Source organism: Balaenoptera borealis (assembly GCF_965194805.1).
Source record: "Balaenoptera borealis genome assembly, chromosome: 5".
NCBI classification, from domain to species: domain Eukaryota; kingdom Metazoa; phylum Chordata; class Mammalia; order Artiodactyla; family Balaenopteridae; genus Balaenoptera; species Balaenoptera borealis.
Genome location: NC_138862.1, coordinates 48637227 through 48659944, shown reverse-complemented (window position 1 = coordinate 48659944; position 22718 = coordinate 48637227). Strand labels below are relative to the sequence as shown.

General features: G+C 37.1%; 1 protein-coding gene across 37 annotated transcripts in view; it reads left to right on the top strand.

Annotated features, from left to right (window-relative positions):
• ABI3BP (ABI family member 3 binding protein) overlaps nucleotides 1-22718 on the top strand; it is a 272400-nt gene that overhangs the window by 159455 nt on the left and 90227 nt on the right. For 20 of the 37 annotated variants that reach the window (XR_014244699.1, XR_014244700.1, XR_014244701.1 and 17 more), the window contains 21 exons: nucleotides 211-258; nucleotides 1340-1402; nucleotides 1518-1592; nucleotides 2291-2338; nucleotides 3843-3902; nucleotides 4717-4830; nucleotides 6179-6211; nucleotides 7006-7089; nucleotides 8073-8132; nucleotides 8938-9021; nucleotides 10222-10281; nucleotides 12894-12953; nucleotides 13771-13854; nucleotides 15147-15206; nucleotides 16023-16106; nucleotides 17261-17320; nucleotides 18111-18194; nucleotides 19804-19860; nucleotides 20893-20952; nucleotides 21634-21714; nucleotides 22317-22376. The exons of 2 other annotated variants lie outside the window; for them this stretch is intronic. Coding sequence is in view for 32 of the 35 variants with exons in the window: in XM_082392047.1 (XP_082248173.1) it covers nucleotides 211-258; nucleotides 1340-1402; nucleotides 1518-1592; nucleotides 2291-2338; nucleotides 3843-3902; nucleotides 4717-4830; nucleotides 6179-6211; nucleotides 7006-7089; nucleotides 8073-8132; nucleotides 8938-9021; nucleotides 10222-10281; nucleotides 12894-12953; nucleotides 13771-13854; nucleotides 15147-15206; nucleotides 16023-16106; nucleotides 17261-17320; nucleotides 18111-18194; nucleotides 19804-19860; nucleotides 20893-20952; nucleotides 21634-21714; nucleotides 22317-22376 (1419 nt within the window). In the remaining 3 variants the exon portion in view is untranslated. The remainder of the gene's footprint in view (nucleotides 1-210; nucleotides 259-1339; nucleotides 1403-1517; nucleotides 1593-2290; nucleotides 2339-3842; nucleotides 3903-4716; nucleotides 4831-6178; nucleotides 6212-7005; nucleotides 7090-8072; nucleotides 8133-8937; nucleotides 9022-10221; nucleotides 10282-12893; nucleotides 12954-13770; nucleotides 13855-15146; nucleotides 15207-16022; nucleotides 16107-17260; nucleotides 17321-18110; nucleotides 18195-19803; nucleotides 19861-20892; nucleotides 20953-21633; nucleotides 21715-22316; nucleotides 22377-22718) is intronic. 15 more of the 37 variants (XM_082392048.1, XM_082392044.1, XM_082392039.1 and 12 more) reach the window with 10 other exon arrangements.

Sequence of the window (22718 nt, the reverse complement as noted above, 5' to 3'; positions counted from 1 at the left end):
GGCACCGTAAAAATTTTATACAAGATGCGTATTCATGGCAGATGAGATGTGGGAAAGCAATAGGGAGAAGAGGGGCAAATGGGAAAAATAAAAAGGAAAATCACATTCAAAAAAAGTACACGGTTTAAGTAAAGATGGAAGAGTAATGTTTCCTTCCTCAAGATGCTGCTTCTTGACATAATTAGTATTTTTGGTTTTTTGCCTCTATAGCTCTGGAACCTGCTACGGTACAACCGGAGCCCTTGGTGCCCACAGTTGGTAATTCTGCTCTCCTCCAATTGCTTTCCCAGGTTGTCACTTTTGCTTTTCCTGCTCTCTGCCCAGGCATGACTGCAATTCTATACACAGTGTCACAGTTTTGTTCCGTGCTTTCCCTCACCTTTCCTATCTGGGTCTGAAGAGCCTGAAGATAGGAGACTTCTAGAAGAATTCTGTGTGCTAATTCAGGGAAAGTCTGTGGTTTTGAACACAACTTCCTGGTTTTCCACAGACCCTCTGTCCTTCCATCACATGTCCTTGTGTAGAGAAAACCATCTACTCTTTCTCAGGGACTTCCGTGCTCATCCTGGACTTGGCAAATGGCAATGTTTTATTCCAGTGTCATGATTACCATTTCATTGCTTTACTCATTCAACTTGTAAGACTTTCTCCCTTTTAAACAGCTGCATGAAATAATGGCTACTTCAGCTTTTCTGTTTCTCTAAGGAATTTTTTTGAGTATGTTTTGATAACCAAAGTCACACACACTGTTCTTTGTCTAGGGTCCAGGATAAAAATAGTATGGTCTTTGTAACTTGAGAATATTAAAAGTCTCAAGCTGGTTTTATTGTTTTCAGTCCTAATGCTGTTTTGATTATAATTATTTCATTATAATTTCTCAACATTCACAATAAATCTGTCACTGGTTTACTTTAGAAAATTCCAGAAATAAATAGCCATGTAACATGCTGTACAATTTCAAGTATCTATGGGTTATTTTCCTGATTTCCTACTAAGCAAGTTTCAAATTTCTACCTTACTGTTTTTATACTGGGGAAAAGAAAAAAAAACCTATCCAGTAAGAAACAGAAATATTATACTTGTCATTTTAAAAATTACTTATACAGAAAAAAGTCTTCTTATAGTTCTCCTTACTTTTGTTGAGAGACACATTTTGAACATTTTCTGAAGATTTTTTTCTTTCAGAAAAATCAGTAGGAATGGACACATTTCCCACCCTTCCCACCCCAGGAATTAATTTTGTTGTATATTCCCTGAATTTATATAGTATCTTTGCTTGAGCATATGTGTCCTTAATTATTGACAGTTACAGCTGTGACCTTAATACTTTTTTCTGTAGCGTCGAAACCATCCAAAAGACCTAAAACTACACGTAGACCAGATGCACCTCAAATCCAGCCTGGTAATCTCTACTTTCAATATCTTAATCTATAACTAGGAAAATGGTGTGTAAGTAGCGCTAATCTTGACATTCACAGCTCTGCCATGACACTAATTATAGCACCTTTTTTCTTCAGATTCAAAATCACCAAAGCAATTACTTCCTAAACCCAAAACCACAGCAAAACCGGATACGCCACCACCTAAATCCGGTAAACAATTTCCAGTGCTTCGGCTTAAGAAGCTTTTTCTTTGGGGATGTTGCTGAAGATGCTTACAGTTTGTCATATCATAAAAGCATAGAAACTCCAATACCATGTTTTTTTTGTTCGTTATCTTCTCAAAGTAGCCACACTTGTGTTTCATGTGTTAAATGAACAAATTAATGTTTGGGAAATTAATAAATTTTATATCTGATTGTCTGACAGATTCCACTCTTAAAGCATTTTTAGGTTGTGTCTTCTCAATTCGGGTTTGTAATGAATAGAAGCCTGGTTTTTCTGTATCTAGAACATTTTTGAAAGTGATTTTAACAGCTACCACTAGGGAGGCTGACCCTGTGTTCTTCCTTTATAGGCACATGGAGATTGGCTTTCTCTAAAATACCTTATTGGCTTTTCAAATGGTACCTGTTAACTAAGTGATTTTCTACTAAATAAGAAGATATTATATAATAGTTCTGAAAATTCAACTGTTTTCCAAGTGACATTTTCTCCTAAGATGCCGATTAGTATAAAATTCTAATTTACTGAGAGCATCTCTCATAATAAATAAGTCTCTCAAGAAGGCAATTTATATCAGCTTAGAATAAACCAAGTTCTGTGTCCTGTGAATTAAGCATCAATGAGCACCTAAAAGTTTAGCTTTCCTTACTTTTGTTTCTTATATCTGTTTATTTTTTATGGTGCAGTCTTTGAGCCTGTTACATTTGAGACCAAAGCGCCCTCCACAACCATAGGTAACGATGGATGTCTTCCCTCTTGGTCAATGTTTCTCTGAACTTGCCCCTCTCATCTCTGTCACTGTCTGTAGTCTCTTGTGTAAACAATTGTCATTCATCCTCTTTTTCATTCGTTCCCAAAAATTGTTTACTATTTTCAACAGGGACGTTTTTACTATAATTAGGCATTCTTACAGCTGCCGCTCAGCTTACAATCCCTGAATGTTTTTTGTTCTTTGATCATCTTCAGAGATAGTCAGATTGCTTGCAGCACTTGATGTTGGCAAGAGTCACAGGTGCTCTCTCCATCCATCATTCAAACCAGGACATTTTTGAAATCTCTGCTTTTATGTATGTATAATTTATGATGTGGGAGAGGAACAATGAAAAATCTGGTTGGGGCTTGAGAAAATACAAATTGTCTCTTTCTCCCAAAAGTCCTTTCTTCCTTGATTCCATACTGTTTGAATGCAACTGGACCTTTCTGTTGATAAACTCGTCTTGTGGTGTTGAATTCCAAACAAAATAGGGATTTTCCTTTTTTGTTTGAAGGCAATCAGCTTTGAATATTGTTTTGTCCTGTGGTTCTCACTTTCCATCTCTTCTGGATGCCATGTTTTCCTTTAGTTCAGAAGATGTTCTCAGATGTGGCTTAAACCAACTCTGTGCTGTGTTATCTTGGACAGTCAGGAAAAGGCAACCTCCATATAAACGCTTACAGAGTTTTTGGTGATAAGATATTTTAATGTTACATTTAATCTTATGGACTTAATGAAAAATAGAGACACTAATTTAAAACCAAGGAGTCATAAGTCTTAATTTTATACCAATGCGTAATTCAATCATTGCAGAATATTAGAGAATTAGAGGAATCCTGTTTATTCAGACAAAAGTTGAATTATTACTTTTCAGACTTTTTTCTTAATCATCTCTGTTCCTCACTTGAATAGTTATCTCCCAAGTATCCATTTGAAATAAATGAATAAATAAGGACAAATTGTAACAAAGAGTATCACCTTTATTGTGGAGAAAGGGCACAAGCTTATCTTTTGCATAACTGTCACAAATCTCCAATAATCAGACTGATTAAGAACATTTTTAAAAATTCTCACCACTATCACCATTTCTCAAAAAAATATATTAATAATGGTGGTGAAAACCTTTCAAATACTAACAGAAGTTTTCATAATAATTTTTCAGAGTAATTTAAAATACATTGTCAGACAGTTAAGAGATTTTTTTGGAGCCAAATTTCCAATACAGCTGCAATCATATAATTAAACACCAAAAAACCTACTTTTCATTGGCCTCACAGGGATACAAAGTGCAAGGGGTATGGCTATTTTGTGAGATAAATGGGTACCCGAGTACAGCCAGTTATTACAGAACAAATACTCTTTTTCCAGAGTTCATAAATGCTTTTTAAACATTACAGGATTAAAAGGATTCATTTTCAAGATAATTTTGTTTCTTTTCCTATGTTTCTTAAATCTCCATTGTTTATTGTATTGCTTTTGGTCAGTTCCTGCCACAGACATTGAACCTGTAACTCTGAGAACTGAGGCTCCTTGGACCACATTAGGTAATGACCTTTTATGTCTTTAGGCAAGAGCATTTTCTCTTCATTGTCCAGTCAATTCCATTACTATGTTGGTCAAAAGGTTTTCTCTTCTGTAAGATTTTTTCATCATCCCTTTTTGTCACTCAACTATATTCTTTCATTTTGAATGTATTGAAGATGTTTAAAATAAGTCACTTGGTTAGAATATAAGCATCTATGAAGCTAGGGCAGAGTATCTATCACCCACATTGTCCAGCTTTCTTAAAGCTTTACAGAGCCAGTGGTTCTGCTGAATTCCAAACGCAGTTAGGAGTCTCTGCCCTATAAACATCAGGTATAATTCTGTGGCCATCAAAAGAAAGTTGTTTTAAGATATTCCAGGCATTTTTATGGTCTACCAATGATTTTAAGAAATGAGATGTGTTTAGTCTAATAATGTTTAATGGGATGTATGCCTAACCCAAGTCATTTCTAAATATAATCTCCCCAAAGCAGGTGAGCCTGTGTCCCTCTCTCATGTGATGTAGACAAGCTGTGCTTCTGACATCCCTTGGATCAGGGTTCTCTTTGAAACTCTGATACCAGCAATAACAGTAAAGTTTTCAGATAATTAAAATAATGCTATATGTTATTTCTCAAAAGAACTGTCAGCAGACAACCCCCCACAACTTTTTTTTTTTTTTTTGGCATATGGATGACAAAGAAAATTCCAAACCCCAGAGATGAATTTCTCAAGACTCCAGAAAATCTAGCCAAATTTTAGAAAACCTAGAGCCATGTATCATCCTTTTTTTCTGGAGTCATAAGACAACATTAACCAGTTTCCTTTCTTCAGCTCCAAAAACATCACGAAGAGCAAGAACACGTCGTCCACGGCCACGGCCACGGCCACGTCCACGTCCCAAACATAAAACCACGCCAAGCCCAGAGACATCTCAGGCCAAGCTAGGTAAATATGTGGTTCCTGGTACCTGTGGAACCTTGTTGGATGTGATACTATGGTGGGAGTGTAACTCGCTGCCTAGTAACCCTGTGATCCTTCAGGATGGACGCCCAGGTTACAAGTGCTCTAGTCAATACGTGTGACTTTCTCACACTGCTTAGTATCTTCTTGGTACCTTGTATTTTATTTGCTTCTCTCACCATTCGATTACATTTTCTCTTTGATTGTGGCTCAGCAAAAAGGTATCTAGTTGAGTATCTAGCCTATTTAGTTCAGTTAGTCTCATATTTGATTAACTGCCACATTAGCATTTGTGAGGAATAGTTTAGAAATAACAAGGGACTTGGCTTCGTTGAGGGAGGAAGCTGCTCTTGTGTGAAACTGTTCATATATGGATAGAAAGGAAAATGGGCAAAAGCAACATATTTATTGAGTTTTACCAACTGTTAGACACATAGTTATTTCTTAGAGAAGTGAAAGATCCATGGGCTGATAAGTGTCATGTGGGCCTTGAAATGTGTATAGTTTGTAGATTTGTTGGCGGGATGAGCAGGAATAACGTAAACAGAAGCTGGAAGGTGCCATATGTGTGGATGACAGCAGAAGGATAGGACTTAGAACTTGATTGTGAGAAAGGAGAAGGGCAATGTTTACTTGGCTGGTGCTCAGAAATTGTGGTCAGCAGTGCTACTTTTAGATGGGTCTGTGAAGAGGACCTTGAGTGCCTGACTTCAATGATTGGATTTGAGCCACTTGGCTGCAGCATACTCTCCGGTCAGCCCTTTTCTGTCCTGATAACAGAGAGATGAACTGGCAAGTTTTGTAGACTGAATGACCCTTTGTATCTTGCTCTTTTATATGGCTTTGTTTGGACAGAGGTCTTGGTCTTTTTCCAAAGTGGACTCTTAACAAAAAAGAGCATTGTCTATTTTGGTTATTCATTACCAATATCTGCTTAAATATATCAACAATTGCATCTATCATGACATAGATGTAATTGTTTGTTTTCCAATATATTGTGTTATAAATTATACTTTCACATTCTTTTCTTACAGTTGTTAACCATAATGTTTTTAGACAGATGCCTAAAGATTTTTCTAAGCAGAGTTTTCCATTATATTATCAGATGATATAAAAAGCAATACTTGTAGGTAACCATGTGGAGATAATAAGGGTATAACCATTTCATAATATCATATATCTTTGTACCCTCACCTTAGAACTTTGAAATTTTGCTTTCTGGCAGTAGAACCACGCTACTCTAGTGAAGTTCATTTTCAAGAGAGTTTGGTGACTTTTCTTATGTGTTTAACAATTCTTTTTTTAAATTGCTTTTGATCATTTCTTGCTACAGGCCTTGAACCTGTTACTACTGGGACATCTTTAGGTAATGATCCTGTACATCCTTCAGCAAGTACTTTCTTTACTTGTTGTCAGACTTATCTATGTTTTGTAGAGACAATGATGTCATAATTTGTTGTCATCCTATTGCTGTGTTCATCGTAAAATATAAAAGGCTTTCTTTCTAACATTAATGTGTATAAACTTTAATTCAAGACATCTATTTGCTGCATCTCCCAGCTTGTAATTGCATCATGTCAATCTGAGTCTCTGTTTAAATAGTACTGTTTGTTAGAGCTGGGGGCTAAATGTGATTCTCCATATATTCTTTATTTAGACCACCAATATAGTGTCAATTATGATACCATGAAGTTTCTTTAAGCATCTTACTTTCTATATTTCAAGTTCTACATAACTTTTTTTTTACTTTATTGATGTTGCACCTAATTTTGTGTAGTTATTTTAGTAAATTACCAAGTGGAAAATTTGCCCAAGACTAGTTGTTTTAAATTATAAGTGAATAGTATAGGATGGTTTGAACTTCTCTCATGCTGTCACAGTTTAGCGTGATTTCTCATTAGGGACACTTTCAAGAAAATGATAGTCCCTCATCTTCATTTCTTAAACATAATTATAATTTTTAATCTCTAGAGAATTCTCAATTATAAAAGAAAACCTGTTAATATATTAAAGGAGAAAATTTCAAACCAAAGTAACAAAGGTGTCTCCACTCAAAAGAACTCTGGCAAGTTTTAGAAAGCTTAGAACCCGGTTATATCATCCTATTCAGAGGTAATGGAGCCACCAGCACTATATTAATCCTAACTTTTCTTCCTTCAGCTCTAACAACAACAAAGAGACCCCGTCGTCCACGTCCCAAACCTAAAACCACGCCCCATCCAGAAGTACCTCAGACCAAACTGGGTAAATATGCAGTTTCTGGTTTAAGGAATCCAAGCATTCTACCCTAGCTGGGACCCTGAATTCTGTGCACATAATCGGTACATGCCTTATATATCTCTTAAGAGTAAACACTATTCTTCTTATTAATCCCTTTTATATCCCCATAACCATATTAGCAACTGTGAGACAAATCAGAAGTAGGAATTATGTTTTATTTCCCAAACATTTTGTACTATAGTTGTAAACAAAAGCTGTTCCTGCATAAACAGGTAGAAAATATCATAGGGCAGCATGTTTATACAAATGTAAAATAATTTCTGAAATAGTACAAATGATATATGCTAGAAATGTAGTAAATATTTGGAGCAGGAAAACGATCCAGGATAATTAGGGAAAAAAATCAGTGCAGAATTTAGATGAGTGAAAGGTTGAGGGAACAAAGGCTGATAAACAGGGAATGTGCTGAAGGAAGCTGGTGACCAGACAGAGGATGACTTGTCGATAACACTCCTGTTGAATGGGCCTCTATAGGATGAAATTAAAGGGACTGGGATGTCTACTCAAGAGCTTAAGTTTGATCCAGTGGGCTTCAGTGATCCTTACTTCTACACAGGACCATGCTTTTTCTATTCTTAGAACTGAAAATGCTTAGTTTAATATGATACCACAAACTGAGAGGTTGTTCCTCACCTTATTATATTAAATGCCACTCTCTTCACTAAGGACTTAGTCTCTTAGTGAGTATGGTCTCAGCTTCTTTTTGGCTCTCTGTTCTATGTGTGGTGGGCAGACCCTCTAGTAGGGTGAACCTCTACTCCCCACCCCCTCTACCTCTCACCTCCCACCCCTATAGTTCCTGCCTCTTGGTTTTAAAGCTTTTGTGTAATCCATCCTTGCCCTTCCCTTTTCCCCTTTGAAGCATTATTTTTACTGTTAAGATGAATTTTCTGACATTTCATGCACTCACAAAAATCTCTTTGATTTCTTTTCTTACTTTTGATCAGTTCCTGCCACAATCCCTGAACCAGTTATTCTTAGGACCGAGGCTCCAGGGACAACAGTAGGTAATGACACATTATGTCCATAAGCATCTGCTCCTGCTCATTTCAGACCCATTTTGTCACTGTCACAACCACAAGACTCTGTGTCATCCTCTGTTGTCATTCAATTACTTCTTAATACATTGAAGAGTATTAAAACAACTCATTTGTTATTAAAAGAATCAAGTATGAACTTAGCTTAGTATACATATCTGTAAGGCAATGCGTTTGAATTTGTGGCATCTCATCCCTATGTAACCTTTTAATCACATTCTGTGTTACTGAGTTTCAGACACAATCAATGGGGGTTAGGGGTGGGAGTGTCTGTCCTTGATCCAAACTGAGTACAGTGTAACAGCCATTATGGTGTGACGTCATTCTTATGCAGATCTAAATTCCTATATTTTTTACTACGTGCATGATTTTGTTTTTATTTTGCCGTTTTAGATAATGATACAGTCTTTTTTCAGTAAGGAGTGAAATAGAAAACATGTCCAAGGCTAGTAAATTGAAGTTACAAGCACCATCATTAGTGTAAAGTCACCCTACCCCTTCCCCACCATCACAATAATTCAGTAGGTTTTTGGAAATTTTTTTCATTCCGAAATCCCTTTTGAGAATCTCCTTGATATATCAACTCAGGTTTCTGTGGGATTTTTGTTTTTCACAGTAATATAAGTGATAAAAAGAGGCAATCATCAAATACGGACAAATGTTTCAAACTCAAAAGAAAAATTTCCTGCAATTCAAGAAATTATAACAACTATAATCCTATCCACAGCTTCTGGAGCTAAAAACACTCTATTAACCTGAAGTTTTCTTCCTTTAGCCCCCAAAGTGCCTCAACGAACTCGTCATCCACGTCCCAAATCTAAAACCACACGGAGTCCTGAAACACCTCAGACTGAACTGGGTAAATGTGTAGATCCCGGTTGAGGAATCCTGAAGCCCATCCCTGTGAGGTCTAGAGAAAGTGAAGGGGCAAGTCAGGGCCAGCGGCCACTTTCACTCCAGAGCAGGCAACCAGAACACAGTCGGACAGGTCTTAGGGGGTAGCCGAATTCCTTCCCCTTTGTGAATTAGCATCTTCTCTCTAAATGTCTATTTCATTGGCTTCTCATTCAATTCTATTCATCCTTTATATATTGAATGTGTGTAGTGGACTGAAACAGCTATAGGTCAAACATATATTTGGGCAAATAGGAGATTATTTCCTGGTAACTATTAAAGTTGTATAAGTCATAGTACAGATCTAGGGCAGGAGTTAAAAAATATTTTCTATAAAGGGCAAGATAGTAAATATTTGGGGCTTTGTGGCCTCAGTAATCTCTGATGCATAGTTTTCTTTTTTCCCTTTTTTTTTTTTTTTTTTTTTTTAACAACCACTTAAAAATGGAAATGGTCTGTATGAAGACAAGCCATGGGCAAGGTTTGGCCTATGGGCCATAGTTTGTCAACCCCTGGTTTAAAGAAACAATCAGGGTGGGCCAGAATAGTTAGGAAGGGCTTGAGCATTGAAATCACTATAGATTTGGATGGCTGGGGCGCGAGGGGGTGGGGTGAAGCAGTTCAGAAGACAGGACCTGTGTGGAGGCCAGTGAGAGGAGACAGAGGCTTCTCGGACCAGTAAAGGCTGTCAGCTTCTAAGTGCTGATCAGAGCATTTTGTTGAAGCTGCTGTAGCTCAATGGGCTCAAAGGACCAGCTGAAAAGGAATTTTTACTCTTGGACTTAGGAGTTTGGGTTTCATGTAAGAATCATCACTATCCTTACATGGTAGGCTTTCCCGGGCATGAGACAGAAGGACACAGCTGAACCACAGGCTGAATGGCTGCCCTGTATCTTGTTCTCTTAAGTACCCCAGTTGGGCAAAGCTTGTTTTCTCTTTCCAAAGATGAGTTTTTAGCAAGATGGGTAAGGTCTACTTTGGCACATTACCTAGACTAGGATCGTCACAGAATGAGAAACTGCAGGGACACTTCTCAGGGACAGTTATCTGAGTACAAAGACAATCCTTCCTGAGTGATAAACTGGTACCCGAGTGCAAACACACCATATCCCTCTGAGACTGTATAAATGTTTAACATTTTTTATTATTAATTATTTTTGGCCAGTTCCTGCTACAGTCCTTGAAGCAGTTACTCCTATCAAAGAGGCTCCAGGGACAGCATTCGGTAATGCCACTTTCTGACCTTCGGCAAGCACTTTTTCTGCTCAGTGTCAAACTTCTGCCCATTCCCCTCCGTTGCCATTTAGTTACATTCTTTATCTTGTGAGTTAAACGTGCATAAAGCAAGTTACTTCTTGTTCTAAAGAGAGTCATCCCTGGATCTAGTTTGGGATATCTTCCTGCCCTGTAACTTAGTTAAAATTTTCTTCAAGCCAGTTTGTTTTTAGCTCAACCGGAGTTCTCTGTTAAGGTAAATTTCATGTATTTATAAGAGTGCCTGGTCCTGACCTATGCTAACCAAGCTGTGACAGGGAAGTTTCTCTATACATCCTTTATGCACCTGCCTTTTTTATCTGCCTGGTTTTTTTGTTGTTTTGTTAACATTTGGGTAATACGTTTTTAGTGAATTGTCTAACAGATAATGTGATCAAGGCTAATAAGTTTAAATAGTAAGCCCCATCCTTAAGGTGAATCTGACTCCCCTTTAATCTCTACCATAGTTTAGAAATGACTCTTAACCTTTTTAATGCAGTCAGGGGACTCTAGGAGAATGTGATTAAAAAATACCAATCTTGACTCTCTGAATTAATAACTTCATTTTTTGTGTCAACTTTGTCCCCACAGTATCTTCAATAACAAAGGAAGGTACGGTAGCATAGTAGGGCCAAACTTTTCACACTAGAAAGAAACATTTCCTGAAACTGAAGAAAATCTATCAAGCTTTGGAAAATTTAAAGAAGATTTTTTTCAAAAACCTATAAGTTGCAGAAGCTTTAAAGTAACAGATATTTATCTTTTTCTACTTCCAAAAAAAACATCCCAAAGGACATGTCATTCACAACACAAACTTAAAACCACTCCAAGTTCAGATGCAGCGGAGATTACACCAGATAAAAGCAGGGCCCTTGGCTTAAGGAGCCTGGCAGCCTGTCACTGGTTGAAAATGTAAACCCATATACCCCCTAGTGAGGGAACCATGAAGAGTCCTTGCCCCTTCAGAACTGGCAAGGAGTTCATGTTTGGAAGAGACATAACCTTCTCTCCAATTCTGGATAGTAAGAGACATGTTATACTTCTCAGTCTGCAGGTTAGTTGAGCACAAACGCTTCTCTTGTGTGAAAATCCTAGAGGATGAAAACAGGTCAGGGTGTTTTTGCAAATTCAAGATTTTTCTTAGGTACACAAACATTAAGTGTAGACTCATTATAGTGGCTCTTTTTTTAAATGGAAATATATATATTTTATTTTTTAACTCACATATAATCCAAAATGGGTGCTTTTGATCTATAGTTCTTCCCTAACTGGTGATGGAGGGACCCCAAATTCTCTCACCTCATACATCTATAGCAAGTCTTAAAGAAGTGAAAAATCAACGTGGGCTTTAGTAGAGCAGAGAAGGAGTTTGGGCCTTGACGTCACATCAGAATTTGCACAAGTGGATAGGTGAGAGTGAACAAGATGAAAACATAGGACATATATAGAGGCAACCAGAGGGGGCAGAGAGTCCCTGCTTCTTCTAAGTGCCAGGCAAAACATTTTTGTTGGTGATGATGCATTTGAATGACACTAGTTGAATAAGACTAGTATTGTTCTTAATGAGCATCAGAAATCTCTTCTTCCCATACTTGGATAGTTTTCCCTGTACTGAGAGTGGACAGGTGCTTTACTGGATGCCACAGACTAAGAAGTTGCCTCTTACCTAGTCTTCTTGTTTGGACAGAAGTCACAAGATCTTTCCAAAGCTGAGTTCTCAGCAAGATTATCAGAACACTTTTTGGCTATTTGTGTAATGGCTGCTTGGTTATTTAGGAACTTTTTCTGCAACCATAATTTGATAAACATAGTAGATATTTTCTTTATTCAGCATCCACAGAAGTACAGGTTAGTTTTTCACGTGCTTCTTGAGGTTTGTTAGAAACATATTTAAGTAAAAGCCTAACAATATCCTAAAGTCTACCATAGCAGACTCAGATACTCAAGCACTAACTACAGGAACTGTTTCCCTTTTGTGGTGCTAAACAGAGACCAAAGGTAATGACTATCTCATGAGATGAAGAAGTCCCTAACTACAGTTTGGCCAAGTCTGAGCACAGCAATTGATTTCCCTTTCTATTAGTCTGCTAGAGCTGCTGTAACAAAATAACACAGACTGGGTGTCTTAAACAACAGAAATCTATTTCTCACAGCTATGGAGCCTGGAAGTCTAAGATCAAGGTATCAGCAGGTTTAATATGTCCTGACGTCGCTCTCCTTGGCTTGCAGATGGCTACCATCTTACTGTGTCCTCCCAGGGCCTTCTCTCTATGTGTGAGCATCCCTGTGTCTCTCCTCCTTTATAAGGACAGTAGTCCTATTGGCTTACGGCCCCACCCTTATGACCTCATTTAACCTTAACTTCATCTTTAAAGACCCTAACTCCCAACACAGTCACATTGGGAGTTAGGACTTCAACAAATGAATTTTGAGGAGATGCAATTCAGTCCATAACACCCTTCATTCAGAAATTTTAAAAAAATATTCTAGAGGCAATGTTACACTGACAAGATTCATTTTGATGTGAATGTTGTAGCTCTTCATACACATTTTTTTAAAAACCTCTTTTGTTTATTACTTTAGTTCCTGTTACAGACCTTGAACCTGTTACTTTTACAACTGAGACCTCTGGGACCACATTAGGTAATGACCCTGTGCCACTCGCCTAGATCTTCCGCTGCTCCTTGTACAGTCTGTTCAGTCTCCATCCCCATCACATGGCTTTTCCTCTTTCACGAGGTGACCACTATCATCCTCCACTGCCATTTGGTCACTGTCTTCACCTGAAGAGCCCTGAAGCCTCTTAAAAACAAAGTTCCTGTTGTTTTTAGGAGAGCAGGCATGAGCTTAGTTCAAAACATTTACCTGCCACGTGGGGCATTTGAAATCATCACATTGCCTTGTCCTTCGTTGAACAGTGTTCTGTGTTAAAGCTGAGTTTAAAACAAATTGGGATCTATTTCCTCTCTAGGCTGATCAGCAATAACGGCTACTCTTAAGCTCCTTTGCCATCTAAGTTTCTAGATTTTAAAAAAAACTATTTGCATGGTATGTTTGTTTCTTTGTTGGTGTTTTAAGTAATGATGTGTTTTATTACTAATTTGACAAATAGGCAATTATCCAAATCTGAAGTTAGGGTCTTAGTGTGACCCTAACTTCCCCTCCCCTTGCACCAGAATTGGTCCTCCTTCTCATTTTTCCCCCAGTGAGGAAGTTCTATGAGTATCTGATTACAAGTGCTAATTTTCATGCCTTGAATGAGTAATTTGACTATAAACATGAGTTTGCCTCCAAAGTACCCTCAACCATAAAAAAAAAAAGATGCATTGGCATAAAAGGAGTAAAGATTTTAAACTACAAATTCATGGAACTTTAAAAACTCTAACAGGTTTTGGAAAAACCTCTCCTCGGTACCCAGAGCCATACGATGTAGAATAACATAAGGCTTTTCTTTCTTTAGCTACCAAAGCATCACAAAGACTTCGTCGTCCACGTCCCAGACCTAAAACCACACCAAGCCCTCAAGTACCTCAGACCAAACCGGGTAAATGTGTGATTCGTTGGTTTAAGGGTGAGCCCTAGTAACCTGTCCCACTGAGGACGCAAAGCAGTGCCAAGCTCATATTCTCTCTAAGCATGGAGTCATGAGGCATCATCAGTAATGTCTCCTCTACCAGGTGTTGAGGAGAACATGACTGGGTGAGATACAGTTGGTGCCAGAATACCATATTCTTTTTATGTGTGAGTCTTGACATACATTTAGTATATTTTTTACTATAAAATTCCAGTTTTACTTCTTTAACAAAGCCAATATATTACGTTCAAGTAAATAAACAAATTGTAAGTCCCTTGCAAATTCCTGGACCAATATTGGCAACTGTGGGTGATATGCCAGCTGTGGGAGACATTTCATTTCTAAAACAGTAAAGTTGAGAATATGTTTGCATGATACAAGGGAAAAGATCAAGGTGGACTGGACTTGGACCTTGGACCTTGGGCTTTAGGCCCACTACAGGATTTGAATGCATGGAGGGAAATGTGAACCAAGGCAGAAGAACCAGAAGTGTGGTTGTTGGGGGTACCTAGAACAGACTCTCCTACTTCTCATGGTCAAAACCTGGCTGTTGATGATGCTACATTTGGATGGATCCATCCAGTCAATTGAAAGAGGATTTTGAGGACCTGGTTCAAGAGCTTAGATTTGATAGAGAGACATCAACAGTCTTTGATTTCCACTTTTTCTGGGCTTAGGCCAGAGAGATGCTCTACTGAGTATTTCAGATTGAGTAACCATCTTTATCCTGCTCTTTTGTATGTCATGGTTTGGACAGAGGTCTCAGACTCTTTCCATAGATAAGCTCTTGGCAAGACCAACACCATCTACTTCAATGATTAATTTTTATATCTGTTTCAAACTTATAAACTGTCTATCGTATCCATGTTTACTTAAACACAGTAAGGGCTCATTTTCAGCCTCCATAGAAGTACAAGTTGATCAGATTATTTTAAAGACAATTTCTTTGTTCAGTGTATATTAGGTAAATGCCTAAAAATATTTTCCTGTGCAGAGTTTTCCGTATCAATTAGAATCCATTAGTTAAAACCTAGGAGAATTTCATGTTGACTCAAGATATTTCCAAGGATAAGCCTAAGACTGACCATGACTATCGTTTGGCCAAATGTTCAAAGAACAATCCTCTACTCTTTCTCTGTTTTTTTTTTTTCTTTGTTTCTGTAGAGGGAATGATATATAAGCAAGTTTTGTTGGGGTGTGAATGTTCTAACTTTTCATATATTTTTAAATCTCTTTGGTTTACTGTATTGTTTTTTGGTCAGTTCCTGCTGCAGTCCTTGAACCTGTCACTCTTAGACCGGAGGCCCCCAGAACAACATTAGGTAATGATAAACTGTGTTTTCAACAAGCCTTATCCTGCTTGTTGTCAGACCCAGAGTTTCATCTTGCTCCACGTGACAACAGTTTTATTCTTTGTGGCCATTCAATTACATTCTTCTTAAAATTATGAAAACCCTTAAATTACCTGTTGTTTTTAATAGAACTAGTCATGTGTGACCCTACTTTAGGATATTTATTTGCCACGTAACCTGTTTGAAATTGTGTCATTCTGTGTTTTATTCCAGCGGTGCTTGTGGTAAAAGCACATGCTGGTTTTCAAACACATCCAGACCTCCCTCTTATCTAGACAGATAAAGTCATCAAAAGCTCTCATAGGGCCAAGAGGATCCATTCATTGCACATCTACATTTCTACCTTTTTTCTATTTGCATAGTATTTTGTTGTTTTGTTTCTATTTAGGTAATAATATGTTTTTATTTTAATAGTTATATAGAACATGTACCCAAGATTGGAAGATTAAATTATAAACCTCAGATTGAGTATGACTGTTCTTCATTATCCATTAAAATTTAGCAACAGTTCTTAACCTTTTTGTTGCCCAGTCAAGCTGCTCTATGAGACTTTGATTATAATTACTAATCTTTATTTCTTATATTAAAAAGTGATTTTTGTCTTCAAAGAATCTTCTATGATAAAAGAAGATATAAAAGGAGTTATGTATGTGACAAAAATCTCAAACTAAACAGGCAAAAATCTAACAAGGTGTAGAAGATCTAGAGTCATGTTTTTTGCCTCCCATAGCTTCCAGAACCATGGGTGATGTAGTTATATAATAACCCAAGAATTTCTTCCTTCAGCTTCCAAAACATCACAACAGACAATTCATCCACGTCCCAGACCAAAAACCACACCAAGTCCTGAAGCACCTGAGTCCAAACCAGGTAAACTTGTGTTCCTGGTTTAGAGTCCCAACAACCTAACCCAGCAGGGTGTTGAGTAATCCTAGTTTTGGGGAGTAACCAATACACCCCATGAGAGTAAAGATACAATTTGTATTAAGTTGCAGTTCCCACTGTGGAGCTGGCAAGAAGAGCACAGTAGGGGGAGATCTGTGGGACAGCTGAATGCCTTTTGCTTCCTCTGTAAAATCTTTGTCACTGTGCATTTTATTAACTTCCATTTATCTCTTGAAAATAAAGCTTCTTGTGAAAAATTAGGCATATTCAGTTCAAATTGACAAACACTAAGTGCCTTCAGTATCCTCCAAGTTGTATACCTCTAAAGATGATGTATCAGATGTGGGAGACATGTTTTAGTCCTCAAACCTTCAAGACAGTTAAGAACAAAAGCCTTTCCTTTGTAAATAAAATAGAAGATGGCATTAGACAGCATCTATGCAAATACAAGATTGATATTTGGGTGCTACCAACAAGATGTGCTAGGGACATAAATATTTGGAGCAGGGAAAGATAAATTTAAAAAGAGTGGAGCCTTGAAATCATCATAGTACATAGATGAGTAGAAAGATGGAAAGGAATAAAATCAGAAAGAATGGATATAAGTAGAGACCAACCACAGGAGAAAGTCTAACTGTAATACTAGTATAAAGGATGTCTGACTTCAAGGTGGTAGTCAAAGCTTTTCTAGATCTTGATTGGTCCATGGACTCCTATGGCGGAGATCTTTAGGCACTTGATGAAGCAGTTGAGATTTGATCAAGTATATATCAGCAAGCTGTTCTTTGCTCATGAAGGCATGCTCTTTCTTTGCTTAGTCTGGAGGGATACCCAATTTGATTCATCATGCTGAGGCCTCAGCCTCTTTCCAAAGATAAGTTCTTAGCAATACCCACACATCCCACTTAGGCTTATTAGTTAGAATCAGATCATCAAAGAAGGAGGAATAAGGAAATAGGTACCTGATTGAGGTATGGCCAATTTTTAGGAAATCAACTTTTACTCTTCTAGTTTAAGAGTTTTTAAAAGTTGCTATGTAGTTCTAGAACCTATATTATACTAGTAAGATTCTTTTTGAAGTAAATGTTTTGAGCTTATTTAAAACAATCACTTGGTTTATTTTTAATACTTTTGGTCAGTTCCTACTGCAGACTTTGAACCTGTTACATTCAGAACTGAGGCTTGGGTGACAACACAAGGTAATAACACATTGTGATCCTCAGTAAGTGCTTTTTCTTCTCATTGTCAAACTCATTCCATCAACATCGAAGCTACAGTTTCTTTTGCTTCATAAAGCTACATCGTCATCCTCTATTGTCACTCCATGATATTCTTCATCCTAAAAGAATTGAAGTCTCTGACTCTTAAAACAAATTATCCCTTGTTTTTAAGAGAGCCATGCATGAACCTAACTCAGGTCAACTGTTATACATGTAACCATCTGAAATTGTTTTTGTCATCTTGTATGTTTTTTAACCAATGTTTTGTAAAAGCTGGGTTTAAAAAGCAATTCTCTTGACTCTAACGACTATTACGGTGTCAGGGAGGGTTCTTTGTGGATCTAAAGGTCTACTGTTTTTTTAACTGTCTGTGATATTTGTTCTTTAACTGACATTTTAGTTAATGACATGGTCTTATTTTAGTAAACTGTCAAAGAGTTTGTACCTGGCTATCACCACTACCATAATAGTTTAGCAGTGATTCTTATCCTTTTTATTCAAACAAGAGTTCTATGAATGATTCTTCACTTCTTGAATGATGCTTCACTTTTATAACTGACTCATTGCCAATGAACTTTCACTTGTAAAAAAAAAAAAAAACCATACTATTATAATAAGGGTGAAAGTTTCCAATTAAAAAGTTACAAAGACACATTTCCTAAAATATGAGGAAATCTAATAAGTTTTAGGAAACCTAGAGCCATGTGTCATGCTACCCATAGCTTCTGAACTACAGACTCTATAGTAACTGAAGGTTTTCTTTCTTCAGCTCCTAAAACATCAAAACGGACCCGTCGTCCACGTCCCAAACCTAAAACCACACCAACTCCTGAGGCACCTCAAACCAAACCGGGTAAATGTGGGTCTCTCGTTAAAGGACTGAGTCCTTGCAACTCTTGGGAGTCTGGGGTTCATGCTAGTAGTGGGAGTGATAGCCCCTGTGAGCCCCATGTGGGCAAAGGCACAAAATGACCTGCTGCTGTTTCCCCCTGTTGAATTAGCAAAGAAAAACATGATAGGGGAGACGCGTGTGGCAGCTGAATTCCCTGTGCTTTCTACACAAGGATCTACTCTTTTACTATGTATTTTATTTACTTTTTCTTATTCCATTCCATTCTTCTCTTAAAGAAAAAAATGTCTTAAGCAGAACCAAGCATTTTTATTTCAAGAAACAAACACGAAGTGCCTTCCATCTCCCCACAGCCCATCAAGATCTGTGAGGATATCGCAGAAGCTGGTGGCTGGTTTTTACTTCGCAGTCTGTAGTAGAGTCAAATTCAGAACCTGCCTCAATGTGAAACATTAAAAGATTGAACCAAGGCAGTGTGTCTGTGCAAACTGAGCTGTTTTTTGCAGGGGTTATAAACATCTCTGAGCTGAAAGAGAGAAAAGTCTGTGAAGGACAGGAATAAGGAGTTGGAAAGAGGTTGGGTCTTAAAATCATGGCGATAGACAGAAAGTAAGGTGTAGAGACCAACCAGAGGACACAGACTTCTGGAATAAGGGAGGTTCTGCTTGCAAGAGGTGATGAATAGTACTGAGTTTGGATGGGTCCATAGGAGCCGTTGAAGAAAATCCTTGAAGGTATGACCCAGAAGTTTGGGTCTGACCCTAGAAGCATCAGTGATCTCTCCTGCAACTGTCTCTCCCTCCTATCTAGGGTATGGAATTTTTGTGATTAGAGCAGAGAGCTGCTCTACTGGGCACCACACACTATATGTTCTTTATCCTGATTTGTTGAGTGCCTTTGCCTCAAACAAGGTCTCAGCCTATTTCTAAATATGAGCTCTCAACAAGATCTACATGATTCACTTTGCTTAATTCTTTTCTAGGCCTCCTTTCAAACACAAAAGCTATTTATTGTATCCATGCTTATTTAGACATGCTATTTCCTTTCTTTTCTTCCAGTTTTATTGAGATATAATTGGCATACAGCACTGTATAAGTTTAAGGTGTACAGAATAATGATTTGACTTATGTACATCGTGAAATGATGACCACAATAACTTTACTTAGTTTAATCCATCATCTCATATAGCTACAAAATTAAAGAAATAGAAAAAAAGATATTTTTCTTCCTTGTGATGAACACTTGGACATGCTGTTTTCTTAAAGCTTCCACAGAAAAGCCAACAACTGCCATGGTAGTTACATAAGTATATATTTGGTAAAATGTTTAAAGTTTCCTAGGTCAGTCTTCTACAATGATTGGAATTAGGTACTTAGACACCTAGGAGAATATCATGTTGACTTTATTGAGATATTTATCAGATTGTGTAGGCTGTGACTGTCTCATAAAGAAAGTTTACCTGGCTTTAGGTGATGACTAAATCTTTAAATATCAAGTATGTAATTTCAGAAAAATAATTTTAAATTGTTATATACCTGTTGAAGCACTATTATACTGGTAAGATTTAATTTGCTGACTTTTCACATGTGTTTATTTCCTTGCTTTTGACTAGTTCCCACTGCAGATCTTGAACCTGGTACTTTTAGAACTGAAGCTCCAGAAATCGTGGGTAATGAGAATGCGTGTCCTTCAAATAGTGCTTTTCCTGCTCATTGTCATACCATTGTAGCCACAGGTTCTCCTGCATCTTAAAACCACGTCTATACCCTCTGTTGTCATTCCATTACAGTCTTTACCTTGCAATTTTGCTACGTTCTATGTCAAGTTATCTGTTGAATTTAAGAGAACTGTGTGTATACTAATTTCAGGATGTCAAACTGCCGTGTAACCACTCAACGCTGTGTCATGTGATCACGTGCATTTGCTTAAACAGCATTGGCTATTTTAAGTTTCCTTTCAAACATGAATTTCCATTTATCCCTTATTTTCATCACTCGCTTTTTCCTCATCAATTGTGGAAATACCATGTTTTTTTGATTGTGTTACTTTTTATTGAATTAGTATCTATATGATTATATTGGGAGATCTCTTGTTTCAAGGAATGATGTTTTTAGTTCATGGTCAAATTTTTGAATGTGCCTGAGTCTTGAAAGTTTAAATGATGGGCTTTTGTGTTAGAGTAGGCTGACTCTTTCTCCTTCTCTAACAGGGTTTGACAGAGTTTCTTAACTTTTATTGAATCAAGGACCACTTTGAAATTTTGATGAACACACTCCATTTGTTACATTGATCCTTATACTTTCAAACATACGAACTCGTTATTGTACCCATGATTATTGAAATAGTAGACATTTATGTCAACCTGTATAGAAGTACAAATAGACTGATAAATGCTTTTTCCAGTAGTTAGAAAAGTATATATTATATAAATGTGTAAAAAGCTTGTCCAGAAGAGTCTTCCATACCAGAATCAGATAATCAAACATGTAGAATTTCTTGTTGACCACAGTGATATTGAGCATAGTGCAATGGTGTACCTATTTTATGAGATGAATTGATATTCGCCACAATTTGGTCAAATTTGCAAAGAACAAGTGTGTGTCTCTTTCTCTCAGTCCTGAAGCTTAACAGTTGGCTTCTGAAATTAGTCTTCAAGTGAATTTTTTAAATCTCTTTGGTTTATTTTATTATTTTTGGCCAGTTCTTCCTACAGTGCTTGAACCTGTCACTCTTAGAACCAAGGCTCCAGAAACAACGTTAGGTAATGATATTCTGTGTTCCTCAAAAATTTTTTCCTGCTCATTGTCAATCCATTCTATCATCATCATCATTGTAATAACATTATCACCAGCTTCATAAGATGATCTTGTCATCCTCTGCTGTTCTTCAACATTATTTTTCTTCTTAATAAGAGTATTGAAGACTCTAAAAAGAAGTTATCTGTTGTTTTTAAAAGCTATGCATGGACTTAGATCAAAATGTCTGTCTACCATGTAATCTTAATTGAATTTGTGTCATGTACTTTTGTCTAAACAGTGCTCACATTTAAAGCTTAGTTTCAGACACGGTCGGGAATGTCTATGTCTTCTCTAGACCAATTAAATCATAACAATTTGTATGGTTCCATGGATAGGGGGGCATATTTAAATTTCTTAGTGTGAACTTAGTACGGTTTGATGATAGTCCTTACCTTTTTTAGACATTTACAAGACTCTTCATTTCTTGACTTAATTTTATGTGCGAGTTTTACCTCTGAAGAATCTTCAGTGATAAAAGAATTAACAAAATAGGCGAACATATTTGCATCTTTATTTTTTTTTTAATGTATTTGCATCTTTAAAATACATGTCTTAAATTTCAAGGAAATATAACATATTTAGAAAATCTAGAACCTTATTCCAAAACCACCTTCACTAGAGTAATCCAACGTTTCTTCCTTCAGCTCCTAAAACATCACGTGTTCGTCGTCCACGTCCCAGACCTAAAACCACATCAAGCCCTGAAGCACCTCAGACCAAACTGGGTAAATGTGTTATTTCATGGTTTGAGGGGTAAGCCCTAGCAGTCTGTCCCAGTGGAGTCCCAAAGCAGTGTCTCCAATGGGAAGTAACAGCCTTTGTGTTCCCTAAGAGTCAAGGCATTGAGGTGTGGTTAACAGCTACTTCTTGGATGAAGTTCTTGGTCTCTCTTATTTATAGCAAGATTGGCATAGTCACTCGTGGTTATTTATTGCTATATCTACATTTAAACACGTGATCAATTTATTATAGCTGTGAGTACATAAATACAGGTATTTTTTTTCAGCTTCCAAGAAATGTAACAAGTTACTTTCACATATTTTTTTGTGTATATTGCCTAAACAGATTTTCCAAAGCTAGCTTCCATATGAGAATCAGAAAATCAAACACCTAGGAAAGGCTCATGTTGACCATACTAAGATTCATAGCAGAGTTCAAAGGTTGTGCCTACCTTCTGCAATGAATTATTCCTAGCTACAGAGACTGTTTGCTTTCTATGAATGCAAAAGCTTAAAAAAATTGTCATTTGAAACTAATGTTTTGAAAGAAAAATTAAGACTTTCTATGTGTGTTTAAACTTTGTGTTCATGTTGTTGCTTTTGGTTAGTTCCTGCTACTAGCTTTGAACCTGTTATTCATAGTTCTGAAGATCCAGAAACAACATTAGGTAATGATTTTTGTGACCTCATTAAATGCTTTTACACTCATTAAAAACCCACTCCATCACTGTCATGGCCAGAGTTTCTCCCGCTTCCTTCAAGTGCTATTGTAATTCTATTTCATGCTTCATCTTTTACGTAGTCAGGATTCTTAATTAAAGTGCTACCTATTGCTTTTAACAGATGTCCCTGGATCCAGCTGAGGAAATCTATTTTCCATGAAAACCCCTTTAACATTTCATTATAAGATTCAGTGAAGAGTCTGAAGTCTAAATTGTTTGCCTTCTATTTGATATTTAGATCTATAAAATGATGATAATTAAGTACCATGAAATTTCTCCAAGCAACTT